This window comes from Tursiops truncatus, chromosome 14, assembly GCF_011762595.2.
Source record: "Tursiops truncatus isolate mTurTru1 chromosome 14, mTurTru1.mat.Y, whole genome shotgun sequence".
Classification (NCBI taxonomy): Eukaryota; Metazoa; Chordata; class Mammalia; order Artiodactyla; family Delphinidae; genus Tursiops; species Tursiops truncatus.
Window position 1 is genome coordinate 31,243,750 of NC_047047.1, and position 12,683 is coordinate 31,256,432.

Genomic DNA, 12,683 nt, shown 5'->3' on the forward strand with positions numbered 1-12,683 from the left:
TATGAGGTGGGTCTTGTTGCGACCAAGAGTTGAGCCCAGCTCTATGTTCTGGAAGCACTTAGCGACTGGTGTTCAATGAGCTTCACAGCATGGTTGTGAAACTGGGGGAGAGAACTTTTGGACAGAAGCCAAGAATCCCTGCACAGTGGATCAGAGGAGCCCTTTAATCCTCTTCCTCATTGCTGCATAAACACCGGCAATTCACTTGTCTCTGAGTCTCGGTTTCATTATCCATTAAATGAACAGGTTAGATTAGACAAGCTCAAGGGTGCCTTCCAGTGCTGTTCTAGGATCCTAAGATAGTTTCCAGGCATCAGAGGAAAGAGAGGCTGGCGTTGCACATCCTTGTTGGTACTCTCTGCTCACTCTTTGTCTGAAGTCACTCGGCAGCTCTCTTTTGCTGACCAAAGGCCAGCCTTGAGCAACAGCTGAATCTCCATCCTTGGGGCCTCCCTTCACCCAGGCTTCTCCTGCAGGATGAAAGATTACATGCCATTCTCGTGAAGCCAGCCCACATGAATGGCAGGACTAGCCTCTAAGTGATCTCTCTGCTCCCGGGCCAGCACACAGCCTGATGGTATCTGCAGAGGAAGGGATGGAATGTGGAAGTTTACATGATGTCAGTGCACACACATCCTCCTGTCTTGAGCTGGGAGCCCAGCCATCAGCTACTGTGCCGTGCTGCATCTCTTCCCCCGCTTCTCGCGAGCCTTGGGCTGCTTTGAAGTCCCCTGCTCCATGCTTCCTGAGAGGATGGGCCTCTGAGCAGGACTTAAACAATTGGTCAAAACAACAACAACAAAACGTCTATTGTTTGCATCCTCGGCAGCAAACTCTGTACTAGTGACGTCACATTCCACCTCTCCAGGCCTCAGACTGACCAAGATTCACTGGAAAAGATTTGCTCTGGTCTGTTTGTCACCCCACCCCCCAGAAAAATTCACATGTAGAAATCCTAACCCCCAAAAGGGATGGTATTAGGAGATGTGGCCTTTGGGAGGTGAGTCATAAGGGTAGAGCCCTCACGAATGGGATTAATATCCTACAAAATAGGCCCGACAGAGCTCCCTACCCCCTTCTGCCATGTGTGGATACAACCAGAAGCCTGCCACCCAGAAAAGGAGCCTCACCTACCTTGATCTCAGCCTCCAGCCTCCAGAGCTGTGGCAAATAGCTACCACCCCGTCCGTGGGATTTCGTTAGAGTGGTCCAAGCGGATGTAGACAGGACTCATCCCAGCCAATCCCCTAATACAAAGTGTCCTACCCAGTGCACACACGTATGGAAAACCATCAGATGTGCCTCACGCTTAGGAGAAAATGCCCTAACGTGTCATGCTCGAGGCTGTGAGGACATGCAGAATGTTGGTGGGAAGAGGGCAAGGGGTTTGAACATGCATATTGCAGACCTTTTGGAGTTCTCAGCACCTGTGCCGGTAGAAGAGAGGGGACGGCGAAGGAGTGGGTGGCTGGAAAAAGGCAGATTCAGTAGATCCTGCCCATGGCAGGGCTTTGAAAGTAACAGTGGGAGCTCCTGGGTCCAAGAGAGTACCGGTGACATAGGTCAGTCTGGCTCTGCCTTCCAGAAATTGGCTCCCAGGTCCAGGTAAGGCCTGGAGCTACGTTGCCATGCATAGCATAGGTGGTCTTTTGGGGCATTGAGGACAGTGGCCTCAGACCCCAGATCTTCTTCCCTGGCCCTTCCTTGGACTCACGACGGCCTGGGGTCCTGGAGAAACTCTTTCTTGTGTTCTCCTCATATGGAGGGTGGCACAGGAGCAGTTTAGGCAAGCCAGGTCCCCTCTCGATTGTGAAGACTTGACTTTCTGTCTTCTGATGCTGGACCTGCCGCTCTGTGATCTTGCAGTTCTGGCAAAAGGTGTGGAATGAGAGGTATCACCTGACCAGGAGGGGCCTGGGATTCAAACATGGGCCTCCCACCCAGCCTGAGACCCAGCAAGGTCCTATAACGTGGACCCCCAAGAAAACAGGCTTCAGGGCTTCCTCTTTGCTACTTCAAACAAATGTTCCCTTTGGAACTGTGAAGCCGGCTACTTCCATACTCAAGTCTATGTTAGCATTCAAAGGGTCCGTGCCAGGAACCCATGGGAGAACATGGCACACGTCTGGCAGAATTACAGACACTCATCAGTGGACATTAGGTGTTCAGGAAGTGTTTCTATGTTTGCTACTCTGTAACTGAAAAACAAATCAACTCAGGAAATCAAATATTTTATTGCTTTACTTAACGATGTTCCAAATCAGTCTCCCCGCCCCCAGTCTGCTGTAAGCAAGTCTCTACGAGGAGCTCTAGGGGTCATCCTTGCCCTCTGTCAGTCTGGTCCTTGGGGGGCTGGAGGTGGGCGGAGCAGGGTCTGGGTAGCAGGACTGAGAAACACCGACCCCCTGTCCATCCCTTTCACTCTGTGAGTAATATGTCACGGCCACAGGCAGTGGGGAATAACTAGAGTGAGGAAAGCACAGAGAGGAGGAGAAAAAGGTAGAAAACGAAGGGAGAGAAAGGAATAAGGGAGGAGACACAGATGCTGCAGAAGGCTAAACTCTCACTGTGGTAACCAGAGATTCCAAACCACTAATTCAGCCACGTGGTTTCAAGAGTTCAAGAAAATTATGGGAGTAATGGGGTGAACTATGTAACATTAGTACAGGTAATACCTGCTGGGAAATTGGGCCAGGAGTTTCCAGAGCTAAAAGCACATTTGAGAATATCTACTTATATTTGTTTTTATCTCATCATGATTCAGTTTTTGTCCTGTGTATGTTTTATGATATAGCAATACAGTAGTACGTGTGTATAATTTATAAATAAATAAATATACCTATATTGAGGAATGTATGCTCAAATATTTTCTATTGATGGGGTACATGGTCAAAAGAGCCTGGAGACCACCTAACTAGAACAATGACAAAAACCACGAAAGACTCCACCATCCTATGTACCAAGGCCTGGGGCCTCACCAGGGGCCTTGGCCAGGGTGGCTTAATGCAGAAGGATGACTGTTACTATCTAAACACCCAACTAGCATCTAAGGAAGCTGTATCATAGTGGGCCTGCCCTATGCAGCCGTGGCCCCTGAAAGGCAAGTGGGATTGGAATGCAGCCCGTGACCTGCTCATCAAGCCATGTGCCCAGAGAGCGGCACATCTTTCCCCAGGCAGGGGAGACTTTTACTCTCATAATGGTGTTGTATGGATTGCCAAGAGCTCTGCTTTTTTAAAATTTGAATCTAATTTTCTAATTGCTTTCCTGAATCCAGTTTACTGCTTGTTTTGTCTTTGCCTAATACTAATTTTGAGTTTGCAGCCCTGGAGAATGTGCGTCATGGCGGGGGGACGGGTGGCAGAATGGGGTCCCGGCTTCAGTAGGTGCAGCCCTTCAAAACACAGCCCACCACGGCTGAGAAATCAAAAGCTGAATATCATGTTTGGCCCCTGTGTCTCAGAGACACCCGGAGGCCATCTGACTAGGTGAAATGTCCCACACAGGAAACAAAGAACCAACTCGTCAGTGCAGCCTCTGTTGGGGTCAGCCCGTTGCCTGGGTCCTGGGATGTGGCCTGCAGCAGAGTCTCCATTGGACACAGCTATTCAGCCATGGGAGGTGCCACTTCACTCGGCCTGAGACCACAGTGGGATAATGCAATCCCTTTGAATACAGCCCCGGGGCTCGGAGATGTCCACACAAGTCCTTGCTCACGCTTATCCTCCTGCAAACTCCACTGATTTATCTACTGGGAAATGTGATGTTTTCCCCCCCAAAATGTCCTCTCCTTCTTAGGGAGGAATATCGCTTCCTGGTCATCAGCTAGCAGCGAGAAAGGGAGCATTGCTAGGTCTCTGCAGGCTGTCTCTGTGGTGCTCCTGGGACGCTCAAGCATCGGTCTTGGGCTCCTTCATCGATTTGACAAATTCCTTGACGTCCTCTTCCAAGGCCTTGTTCCTCCTCTCCACATCCTCCCGGGAGCGCTCCACATTGCGGAGGCTGATTTCCAAGGCTGCAGACTTCTTCTTCTCCTTCTCCAGTTCTTCACTGAGCCTCACCACCTTAGCCCACACATCGTAATTTTCCTTTTCAAGGCTACGAGGAAGGAAAGAAAAGAATGAAAGGATGGGGTGTGACCTCTAGACTTTCTCTTCAGCCTTGCCCTCAACCCCCTCTGTCCACTTAACCTTCCACATCCCAAGACCCATCTCCAACCTGTACTTCCTAGTTATGTCCCACCCCCGACAGGAGGACTTCCCAGTAAACCTGAATTTCCAGAGCCTGTCCCCATTTTTGTCATTTGTCATCCATATCATGACATCTCTTGTGTTGTTTTTCATGCCATTTTGTGTTTTGTATCTCCCACCACACAATAAAGTCTTTGAATGAAGAGACCACCTCTAATATTTACAGCCCCACAGCGCCTCGCATCTGTCCTGCTCAGTTGCAAGGTTGACTGACGGCTGAACCCCATCCAGATTCCAGATTCTCGGCACCTGTGTGCACACGCATGCTTTCTCATCCTGCTTCATTGCAGAGCACGGACCAGAGCCTTCTCTTATGAAGGCTCCTGGGGACCGAGATTTGGAGAATCTGGGGGAGCTGCCCCTTGGGAGCAACTGTCCTGCCAGTCCCACCCTTGCTTCTGAATCCCACTCCAGGTGAAGGATCTGTTGGATTCCTGAATTCGCAGGATTTTCACTGTTACTGGCCAAAATCTTAGTCTAGCCTCAGGTGCCCATTTCTCTCCCTCCAGGCTGTGCTGAATTAACCCTTGGGAATGAGAGTACATATGACATTTTTGAGCCAAAGGAGGGAATTTCAGGCCTATGAGGAGACTATGATTGGAAAGTGGCTTCAGAATTTCTTTCTGTGAGATGCAGCTTCCCTGCTACCCAATGGCCTGCTCATTTTTATACGGAGACTTGAGCTCCTGTTTGAGCCCATCTCTGGCTTCTATCTTCAAGGGCCTTGGTCCATTTTGCAGGCAATGGCCTCTCTTCAGAGCCCTGCTTGCCCCTGCCTGTTTCTTCTTAAAGCCAAATTAGTCTCATTCCTCTGGAATTCCACCCATTACAAATTTAGTTTTCTTCTCTGAGGTCTCCATATCTTTCTTGTTTTGGGGGGGAAACCTCAAAAGAGACACCATGCTAGATCTTGACCACTGACTCCAGTGGAGAGGTAGAATCTGAGTGGGTTTGGGAGGTTGGCTGACCCGAGTTCGAATCCCAGCCCCACCAATGACGAGCTGTGCAACCTTTTTATACTTCCTAAACTGCCATTTCTTCTGTAAAATGGGGGTATTACCTATTTCACGGGATAACTGAGGGGATTATATGAGAAGCTGTGTCTGAAGCATGAAGCTTAGAGCAGGCACTGTAGAATGTTAATTCTCCTTCCTCTCCCGGGAATGGAATGGGAGGCTCCCCTGACAGTGGATTCAGAAGACTTTGTTCCCTTCAGGAGGAGCGGCCACCTCAAGGGCAGCTAGTTCTTCCCCACCCTGTCAAAGACCCCTGTGCTAGAAACTGGGGCTCAGTGTCTGCTCTGGGGCTGCCTTGGTCACTGCCAAGATGTCGCCCAAGTCTCAGAGCCTATAAACAGCTGATTTCAGGTTCTTAGACAAGAAGTTACGTGTTGTTCTAGATGGGCGGCCCTCTGCAGGGAACAAAGGATCAGGCTAACCAAAGTCTTTCTTTCATGTACCTGAGTCTCTAGGGACTGAAAAGTACCCGTCGTTCGAAAACCCCACTAGGTTCACATTTCACTAACTTTTGATTAGCGTGACTTTAGGCAAATCTGGATTGAGGTTTCTTCTCAGGAAAAATCAGCGGTGTGAAAAAGATTTCAAGGAAGTAGTTTATCTACTCAAGTGAGCAAATCATGTCCGAGCATCTTAGAGATTTGTGTGAAATGGTGGCAATGGCCATGTCACTGGCCTCGCTTCCGTTCACCCCCTGCAGTCGGAGATCGTGGAGAGTTAGTGATCCTGACCCAGTGAAGCCTCAGTCAGGTCAGGGGTGCCCAGAAGCTCTGCCTCACTTAGGCTTTCAGGTGGCTGACCAGGCCCTCTGCATTCTCTGCCCTCTCCCCTCAGTCACTCCCCTGCTGCCACCAACCACCGCTCTTCCTCTGCATGAACACGCCAGACCCCTCCCTTCCCATAGCCTCTGCACTTCGGTTCTCTCTGCCTTGCCTGCTCTCCCCCAAACCCACCCCAATCCCTCCCACGTGGACCTCACTAGTTCCCTCCCCTCCTTCAGGTCTTTGCTCGAGTGTCACCTTCTCAGTGAGGCCTTCCCCAACCACCCTATGTAACACTGGAACCCCCTTCCTGAGCTCCCCAACCCCCTGCCCTGCTTTATTTCTCTCCCTAGCATTTTCCACCATCTAACATAGCATATGTTTAAATTATCTGTTTGTATTCTCTGTCTGTCTCCACTAGAAGGAAAGCTCTATAAGCAAAAGGGCTTTTGTGTGTTTTGTTCAGTGCTATTCTCTAACAGCTGAGATGGTGCCTGGCACGTAGTAGATGCTCAATAAATGTTTGCAGAGTTGATGAATGACATTAATATGAAAATTTTAAAAATTTCTCTTAATTCATTAAGACATGTTGATGCTTAAACAACCACTGTTTGGAAACAGTTGATTAAACTACTTAAGCTACATATTTAACTTTTCATGAATGTAAGGTAAAGCTTAGAGTTTTCACTAATTTAGTCATCTCCTCAATGCCTTTGCCCTGTTCCTCATTAGGTCCAACTGCTGTAGATAGCGTCTTCTGTAACTGAAGTTTTATAATGTCACTTCTCTGGCAGAGGAGAACAATCCCTATTGCTTTTAAGATGGAAGGCGAGTGGCTGCCCAGGGCCCTCTTACTTTTGACTTACTTTTCAATCTGTTCCTCATACATTTGCTTCTGTGTTTCTATTTCCTTTCGCAGCTTCTGGACCATCCTCTGCAAAGATTCAAGTTCCTCTTCTCCAGAGTTATTTCTCCCAGGCCCGGTTTCAGAGTTTAGGCTGGCAAGAGCATCACTCTTGGAGTCACAGGCCTGGGATGATAGTGTACCGGCTTCATCCCCAGGGGACCCCGGCTGCGTGGGGACGTTATCGTAGGTGGAAGTCCGCTGGGAGTCGAGAAACTGTGGCACACCTTGAGACATCGTTCTCCTGTGCCCGTCCCCTGCCTTCCCCTCCGAAGAAGACCAGAACTCATTTTTAAAGATCTCTGCTTTGCAGCTGTTGGCACCTTGCAAAGCTGATGTCAAGAAGCATTTCCGGTTAGGGAGCGTCTGAGTCCTTTTTCGTGACTGCAGCTTCCAATCTCCTGGCTTTTCCCTGGATGCTTTGTCTTCCAGACACCCATCACTTGGCCGTTGTCCAGTGGGGCTGGTTGCATCTGAGTCGCTGGCCTAGAAGAAAGTGACCACGGATGTTACATGGGTTTTTCCCACACGTGTCACGTTCCCAAGATAAGGATTAGAGACTTGAAAGAAAGTATCTCCTGGCCACACATCTATGAAACTCAATTAGAAGACAATCTCCTAATTTGTCACATTAGTTGATTATCTGTGTGGCATTTTTCCAAAAGGATATTATACTTGAAGGAACTCATGCTCTAGAGGTAAACTGCTGACTAAAATCAATGGTTTGCTTGTGGTAAGGGGCCCTAAACTAGGATTCTTTTATAACCTTAGAATGGGGGGGGAGGGGGGCTTTTCTAACTATGGCCCAAATACAGAAGCCATATAAGAATAATTTGATAAATTCAACCCACATGTGTTTCCATGACCCACAAAATTAAAAATAAAACAAAGAAACCACCACATGCTAAATCAAAGAAGAAATGACAAACTGACAAACATATTTGCAATGTATATCACAGACAACAGGCTACTCTCCGTAATGCATAAAGTTCATAAAAATTGAGAAGAAAAAGACTAATATAAATATGGGCAAAGAGCAAGATCAGAGATTTCATGGAGGAAAAATGCAACATAAAAAAATGTTTGAACACTCTTATAACAGGAAAAACTCAAACTGAAATGAAAATTACTGAAATATTAGTTCTCATCTAACAGATGGGCAATCCTCCAAAATCTGACAACACACTCTGCTGGCGAAACTATAGGGAAATAGGTTATTTCATGCATTGCTGGTGGAAGTGCAAAATGGTACAACCACTGTTTAACAATTTTAATCAAAATTACCTATGACAAATCTATTTACCCTCTGACTCAGCAATCATACTTCTGGGAATTTATCCCAGAAATACATTTGCCTGAGCACAAAATGAAGTATGGTCAAGGTTATTCATTGCCTCCTTGCTTGTAGTACAAAGGAGTAAAAGAAACCTGTTCATCTATAGAGGTTGGCTGAGTAGATCACGGTACATGCACGGGATGGAACACCATACATCTGCCAGAAACTTGAGGTTGTATGAGGTACTGCCTATGTATTGACATGGAAAGGTCTCCAGGGTATCTGTTAAACAGAAAAATTCAAGATACACAATAGTGTGTGTGTGTGTGTGTGTGTGTGTGTGTGTGGAGAGGGAGAGAGTGAGCATGTTATGCTTTGTGTAAAAAGGGAGGTAAATAACAATTTACACTCATATCTGCTTATATTTGCATAAAGGAACCCTGGAAGGATAAAAAAGAAACTGATAAAGGCAGGGAAAAATAAGGTGGGTGAAGACAGCAGAGGGAGCAGGAGTTCTAAACATATCTCTTTTGTTTTGACTTTCTTGAGTGATGCTATATATTTTTAGATTAAATTAAAAAGATTGAGCCCTAAAATGAGAGAATCAGGTCTCAAGCTGTCTGTCTGATGCTTCTAGCTCATCACCTGCTTTGGCAACCCCACCTGGAATCAGAAGGACCTGGGTCCTGAGGTGCAAACTAGATCTAAGTCCCACTCTACCATTCTACTGCTGTCATCTTGGGACAGCTGGTCAACCTCCCTGAGCCTCAGCGCCTCATCTATAAAATGTGGATGATAAATTCTGCCCTACAAAGTAACGGTGAGGACTCCAGATGTGATCTGTTTAAGGTTCCCAGCACACTGCCTGTCCATTGCTGCCCATACTGTTACAATAAATAAAGAAACCTGTCAAATGAGTACAACACTGGCTACTCTCAAGGATGTCTAGGATGATTTCATTACATGACGTATAAACATTTCTAAATATTAATTTGATTTTAGAGTATTAGTAAATGCACTGTGTCCAGGCAGGCATCACCCAAGAAAAATCACAACTACCACCATCTTTTTTCCAATACATTCTTTTTTTTTTTTTTTCCAGTATGCAGGCCTCTCACTGTCGTGGCCTCTCCCGTTGCGGAGCACAGGCTCAGTGGCCATGGCTCACGGGCCCAGCTGCTCCACGGCATGTGGGATCTTCCCGGACTGGGGCACGAACCCGTGTCCCCTGCATCGGCAGGTGGACTCCCAACCACCTCGCCACCAGGGAAGCCCTCCAATACATTCTTAATCACCCTCGGGATTAACAGTAGGCAACTGACATTACCTGGCAAACTGGAAATTTTACATTCATTCCTTGACCACACATAAAGAATTAAGCTGCTATATAAAGTTCACACGTTCTTTTAAAAAATATTTGCCTCTATAAATACGTTAAAATATTTGAGCTTTGTAAATTATTGGCCTAAATTTCAGAGTCTGCAGAGTTTTTTGACATTGTGAACGTGAGCCCCAACCCTTCAGTACAAATGAGGGGGTTGACATTGCTGAGACAGCTTATCAGGGAATGAGAAATATTACACAAACACATCACATACTCTGAGAAAGGAATCACGTTTCATGGCTTAGCAGGAAACCGTTCTCTCTGGACTTTCACCCGGAATTTTCAACAACTCTCACTAGAACATTAACACTGCGATATGTAGTTTCCCCATCGAAATTCCCTGGACTGAGCTTAAAAGGGTTTAGAGTGGGCTTTAGTGAGGACTCCCATTGCTTAGTCACTGGGGGATGGGCACACATGTCACCAATCCCACCTCCAGGATACCAACTAGAAACTAGATTTTGAAAGAGGCCAGGCTTTCAAGATTCATTCAAATGGGTCTATATCAGCTGTGCCCACTGCCACAGCATCACCCAGGACTCCCTAAATCGCCACTCCAGAGCAGCTCTTACATGGAATGACCTGGACTGAAGGAAGAGTCGGATGGAAGGAGGAAGGCTCTCTGCACCTTACCATGTTACTGACGCTGTCTGTCCTAGAAATTGGAGGGTCCTCAGTGGCATCCCAGCCCACAGAGCTTCGCGCCACTGGAGGTTTCTTGGGGTCATTTTTGGGGGCAGGGGGTGACAAGGGTGCATCCTTGGATTTGGGAAAGAGGATTTCATGGTCTCTGATCATCATGGTCATCACTCTTTGGATTTGAGGAGTCCCTGAAAGAAAGAAGAAAGAGATTTGTAGTGCTGGACTATGGGGCAGAGGGCAGGTGGTCCTCAAGGTTCTCCACCCATGAGATGTCTGTCTCTAAACTTGACTCTAAAACCACATGGCCCCAAAGGACCTCATTTGCTCCTCACAGGATCCTTCTTAATTGCTTGGGGTAGGAGATTGTGGTGAATGGGATGGGACAGAAGAAGAATATGGCAGTGGGGTGAAAGAGGGTTATTTTCGGCCAACAGTCCTCTGGATCAGTCTTTGATCAGGTTATAGGCAATACGACAGGAAAGAAAATGAATACATCTTTCTCTCTTGATGTGACCCTCAATATGACATCTGATTTCTTATTGCATGCATAGAGGACGCATACCAGGCATACTGCCTCCCCCAAACCATGGCAGACATCAGTACTCTGTGTCAGGACTCTTGTTCACTGAACCAAGACACTACCTCAGAAGTCTTTTCAGCGCAGCTTAACAAGTAACCTCTTTGGGAGTTGTCTTATAAAATCACACTTGTTTGCTCTCTCTGGCTAAGGATGTTTAAAAGTACTAAAAGACTAAGAAACACTAACTAACTGTTCTCGTGCTAGCCTATCATACTGTGTGATGATTGGTAAATCTCTAACCTCTCTGCTCTGCTGTGACCTGGAAAATGAACATAATTCCTGCCTGCTTATTTCACAGGGCTATTTTACAACTCAGACAAGATGATCAACGGAAAATGCTTGGCAAATTGCAGAGCAATTTGGTACCAATGTCACTGTCTTTACTTCCTCTGCCCCTACATTCACCACAGGACCAGCGTACCTCTCATGATCACAGCAGGGTCTTCGACCTTCGACCTGATGAGATTCACACCAATCACAGTAGCCAGATTGTCCACACTCATCTTGTTAACTCCACAGTTCAGCTGGATTTCATGGAGAAACCTGTGGGCAACCAGGAAATCCCAGAGTAGGAAATAGGAAGTTGCCACAAGGAAGCACTTCCAGGTACCCACAGGATCCCAGAGGTGGGTCTCAACTCTTTACTTCTGGTCTCAGGAATGGGACCAGTCTGCTCTGACTACAAGGATTTAGCTTCCCCCTGAAAGAGTCAAGATCAAGGAAGAAGAGACACAAGCAACCCAGCTGCTGATGGTGGCACTGGGGCCAGGGGTGGGTGAGGAGTCACATCAGCAGGAGGCAGGGTCCAGTTCAGGGAGCTAAGAGGAGACAAGAGGACTGAAATGGGTGTTTGACTCTCCCTGGTCCTGACTTTACAAGCTTCTCTCCCAGGCTCTCAGCACCTATCCCAGCAGAGTCTCCGGAGAAGAAAACTTCATCGTGGGAAGATCTCAGACATGGGAATTCATGGTGCCTCCCTGCTCTCATCCTCAGGTTACAACACCAAGCGTCTCAAATTCTCAGCAAGTGCTCAAAAACTAACACTGAATTTTTGCTGTAATCCTACCTATTTGAGGAATGAAGCTCTCAGATTCACTATTTTAAAAACCTGAAAAGATCAGAAAAAAACACCTCTAAATATTGTCTCTCAAAACCATTTTTAAGTGGATCGGCTGAAGCAACATAAAATTCCAAATACAGAGAAATTATCAAATAAGTGGCAGGGGAGGGGTGTCCAAATAAGGAAACATTATGGAATATTACGGAGTCATGTATAATCCTACTTTGTGACATAGGAGAATGCTCACAATACAACATTTAGCCAAAAGAAGCAGGATACAAGCATATATGTATATATATTTTATTAAAAAATATATTTCTAATTTTGTATAAAAATTGTTTCCCTATATTTATATTGATGCATGTGATCATCTATCACAGAGACAAAAACATTCAGAAGGAAACACACTCAAATATTAACAGTGACTTTTTCTGGGTGAGGGGATTTGGGGAAATTTTCATTTATTTACAGCATTTCATATTCTCTTAGTTTCCATATCAAGCATGTAACTCTTTTATCATCTGGAAACTACAAAAAATTATATAAAAAAAATAAAAGTAGGGCTTCCCTGGTGACACAGTGGTTAAGAATCCGCCTACCAAGGCAGGGCACACAGGTTTGAGCCCTGGTCCGGGAAGATCCCACATGCTGCAGAGCAACTAAGCCCGTGCACCACAACTACTGAGCCTGTGCTCTAGAGCCCACGAGCCACAACTACTGAAGCCCATGCGCCTAGAGCCTGTGCTCCACAGCAAGAGAAGCCACAGTAATGAGAAGCCCGTGTACCGCAACTAGAGAAAGCCCACGTAC

At 46.6% G+C, this 12,683-nt stretch overlaps 1 protein-coding gene across 5 annotated transcripts in view; it reads right to left on the minus strand.

The window, feature by feature from the left end:
- Positions 1–2,215: 2,215 nt before the first annotated feature.
- The window catches only part of ARHGAP25 (Rho GTPase activating protein 25), an 87,602-nt gene continuing 77,134 nt past the window's right edge, over positions 2,216–12,683 (minus strand). For 4 of the 5 annotated variants that reach the window (XM_033838378.2, XM_073791296.1, XM_019942968.3 and 1 more), the window contains 4 exons: positions 11,235–11,356; positions 10,225–10,421; positions 6,894–7,417; positions 2,216–4,098 (listed from right to left, as the gene is read on the minus strand). In XM_033838378.2, coding sequence (XP_033694269.1) covers positions 3,891–4,098; positions 6,894–7,417; positions 10,225–10,421; positions 11,235–11,356 — 1,051 coding nt within the window. In that variant the 3' untranslated portion in view covers positions 2,216–3,890. Of the gene's footprint in view, positions 4,099–5,775; positions 5,961–6,893; positions 7,418–10,224; positions 10,422–11,234; positions 11,357–12,683 lie in introns of all 5 variants that reach the window. The other variant, XR_012325666.1, reaches the window with a different exon arrangement.